Genomic DNA, 3,078 nt, shown 5'->3' on the forward strand with positions numbered 1-3,078 from the left:
TGACCACGTCTCCTGATTCTGGCTTTGTCCCTTGCCTTGTCATTGCCTTTGCTGTACTGGCCTTTCCTGTTTCTCCAGACCTACAGCCTAGTGACCAACTGCGCTCCCTTGCTGCTCGTGGGCACACCTGTCTACTACCTCTCCGGGAGACCCTGCGAGGCCCACCTAAGTCCAAGCAGCCCAGGACCCTATGGGCTACACCCGGGTGGACCGCGGGCTTCCAGTGGTGAACTTCATCCTAGCCTCTGTCTCTTCCTGTGCTCCGTCCCCTGGGAGCAGGTGCTTCCTGATCCCTACCAGGGAGCCATTCTCCACTGCTCCAGGACAAGGGTCAACCTCCAAGCGCAACACATATCTCCCTATACTGTTTCCCAATCCCACTCTAATTGCAACTTCTGATTCTGATTGTAAGATGTGCAAATGCCTCTGTTCACTTAAATTTGTTGTAATCCACCTCGAGACCGACTTTGGAAAAAGGCAGAATGTCAAATGTATGTAAATAAATAAATCATGAATAAATACCACTATGTTCTATGTGATATTAAATAAAATCCTCCCCTATACATAAAAGGCATTTTGTGTGTATGGGTGACATTTGTCTGTTTTGGTGTGACCAATGTGCACATGCACGAGTTATCCCTAATGAATATGCATGAGAGAGATTTGCATGCAGGTGCCCTGGCTTTTAGGGTGTGCAACCTGTGCAGTTGCAAAGGGCACCTTGTGTGAAGGGGCACCACTATGCTGGCCCACTCCCCCCATACCCTTCCACATCATATAGATAGAGAAAAAGACAGGGGGTTGGAGGGATAATGGTGCTGGGTAAAGGTATTGGGGGGGGGGGGGGGGAGCAGAAGGAGAAATAGGTAGGAGAGAAAGAGGGATGTTGTGCTGGAGCCACTGACACTACTGAAGGAGGGCGCACTGTGCCAAACTGCCACCACTGAAGAGGGAGAAGAGGAGCACCAATTAAAGTTTTAACACAGGGCACCAGTTAGACTAGAACCGGCTCTGGTCATGATTTTCAGACAGCTCTTTTACCTGGGTACATTAGGATTTATCTGCTTAAATGGCTTTTTCAAATTGCTCTCCCCATGTTGTGTTAAGGTTCAGTGACAATATCTAATATTTTACTATTTGACTTGCAGATTAAAACATCCAGTTTAAAAAGCATTTTAGCCTCTACAGATGTGCAAAACAGGAATCAGGCACAGAACTAAACGACGAGAAAGGGGTCCAATATTGACCCTCTAACACTAGAAGACTTCTGTCAAAAGGATTCTTCTGAAACTGGGAGCCATTGGAAACAAGGTAACCTCTTATGCTCAGGAATCTCTGGCACTAAGAAACTTCTGATGTCTAGGTACCTCTGACATTTGGACCTGGATGCCTTCATATTTAAGACTAATCGAAACTAAGAGGCTTTTTGAGGATCTTTAATGAAGAACATAAGGTTAACTAACATAATTTATTTTTTAACCATCATCGGGACTTCACAGTCTGCTGGTTTACTGCAGCCATGAGATTACTAGATTGCTCAAACTGTTCCATGTCCCCTTGGGAAAGCAGCACTGCATGCAATGATACCTGTGGTACTGATGGAAGTACAGACAATGGGACCTGCAATCTGGATCTCGAATGGTCACAGCAGTCTCTCCATGTGCTGAAGATGTTTCTGGTCCCATCAGTTCTTTGCAGTGCTGCCACTCTGCTCCTAAACCCCCTAATATTAATAACCATCTTACTAAAGGAGAATCTCAGGAGAGAGACTAGATATTTGCTGCTTGCTAATGTGCTGCTTGCCGATCTAATCTTCCTCCTGTTTAACACTTTCATCTCTGTCTGCAATGTCACCCGTTGGATGCTCTATAGATTTCTTTGCTTCACAATGATTGGCTTTACCTTCACAGCCTACTGCAGCTGTGGTCTGACCTTCACAGCTTTAGTAATAGACACATATGTAGCTGTCAGTTTTCCTCTTCATTATCATTGGCTTTTATCATCTTCAAGAACAAAGAAGATATTGGTTATAATTTGGCTTATGGCAGCTATGTTCCCCCTGCTGGTGTTTTTGTTAAGTGAGATGAAGGATCAGAACCCCTTGGAAAAGCAAAATGTTTGCCTCATGCTGTATTTTGGACCTGATACCGACAACAGTGATTTAGTGACGGGAGTGTATGTCTTTGTCTTGTGTCTCCTGGCAATATGCTCATCCATGATAACTTATTTTTACATAAAGTTATATCGCATGACCAAACAATCAGGAATCTGGGCATGTCGATGTTCCAGAGCTAGGGTAACGTTGCTTATTCATTCCATGTTACTTGTGCTCTACATGGTCCCAGGGGTAGTCTTTGCAATGGAGATTATCCTGTTTAAGAACTGCATGATGGGATTACAAGACAGAATCTGGCTCTCTGCCACCAACACAAGCATGCTAATGCTATTGCCACGAGTACTCTCTCCTCTCCTATACGGCATTAGATATCGAGAAATATCACAGAGTCTCAGAAGTTTCCTGTCTGGAGGAAGAGTAAATGATATTTCTCTTAATTCACAAGGTTAACACTTAGGCCCATGTGATGCCGAACCTGAAACTTAGGACTGTGTTCTAAGAATTTTGAACCCACAGTGCATAACAATTTGGAAAATTACAGGTGTTTTGGCAGTAATTATTATTTTACTTTGCAAAATGTTTTTAACTTTTGCCAGAAAAAAAACTTTATGTGCCTTGCAAAATATTTCCATATAAATATTTAATTTGACTGTTGTGTGATTTTCAAAATACAATGGACCCTTGACTTATGAACTCACGGGCCGATACAGTAAGGAGTGGTAGGAAGAGCTGCGTTAGTGCCGGGTGCACCCGCGTTTGCCGCACACACAGTCCGGCTCACCTACCGCTCGATACTGTATTTAAATAGCTTGCAAATGCAAGCCGCGTCCAAGAAGCGTCCAGAAGGGTTAGGCCCCGCGCAGTCCATTTTACTGTATAGAGCACTATACAGCGCCTATACAGTAACCTGGGTGCGCTGGTACCTGTCATTTCAAATGACATTTGAAATGACAGGTACCAGG

The 3,078-nt window shown here is 44.2% G+C and overlaps 1 protein-coding gene across 1 annotated transcript; it reads left to right on the forward strand.

Moving 5' to 3' along the window:
- Window positions 1-1,549: 1,549 nt before the first annotated feature.
- On the forward strand, window positions 1,550-2,566 carry LOC115099627 (probable G-protein coupled receptor 148). The gene has a single exon (XM_029617359.1). The coding sequence runs from the start codon at window positions 1,550-1,552 to the stop codon at window positions 2,564-2,566; it is 1,017 nt and encodes a 338-aa protein (XP_029473219.1).
- Window positions 2,567-3,078: the final 512 nt, after the last annotated feature.

Source organism: Rhinatrema bivittatum, chromosome 9 (genome assembly GCF_901001135.1).
Source record: "Rhinatrema bivittatum chromosome 9, aRhiBiv1.1, whole genome shotgun sequence".
NCBI classification, from domain to species: Eukaryota; Metazoa; Chordata; class Amphibia; order Gymnophiona; family Rhinatrematidae; genus Rhinatrema; species Rhinatrema bivittatum.

Bases quoted from the DNA above. Each gene is read 5' to 3' on its own strand.
- LOC115099627 (XM_029617359.1), top strand. From the start codon at position 1,550: ATGTCCCCTTGGGAAAGCAGCACTGCATGCAATGATACCTGTGGTACT.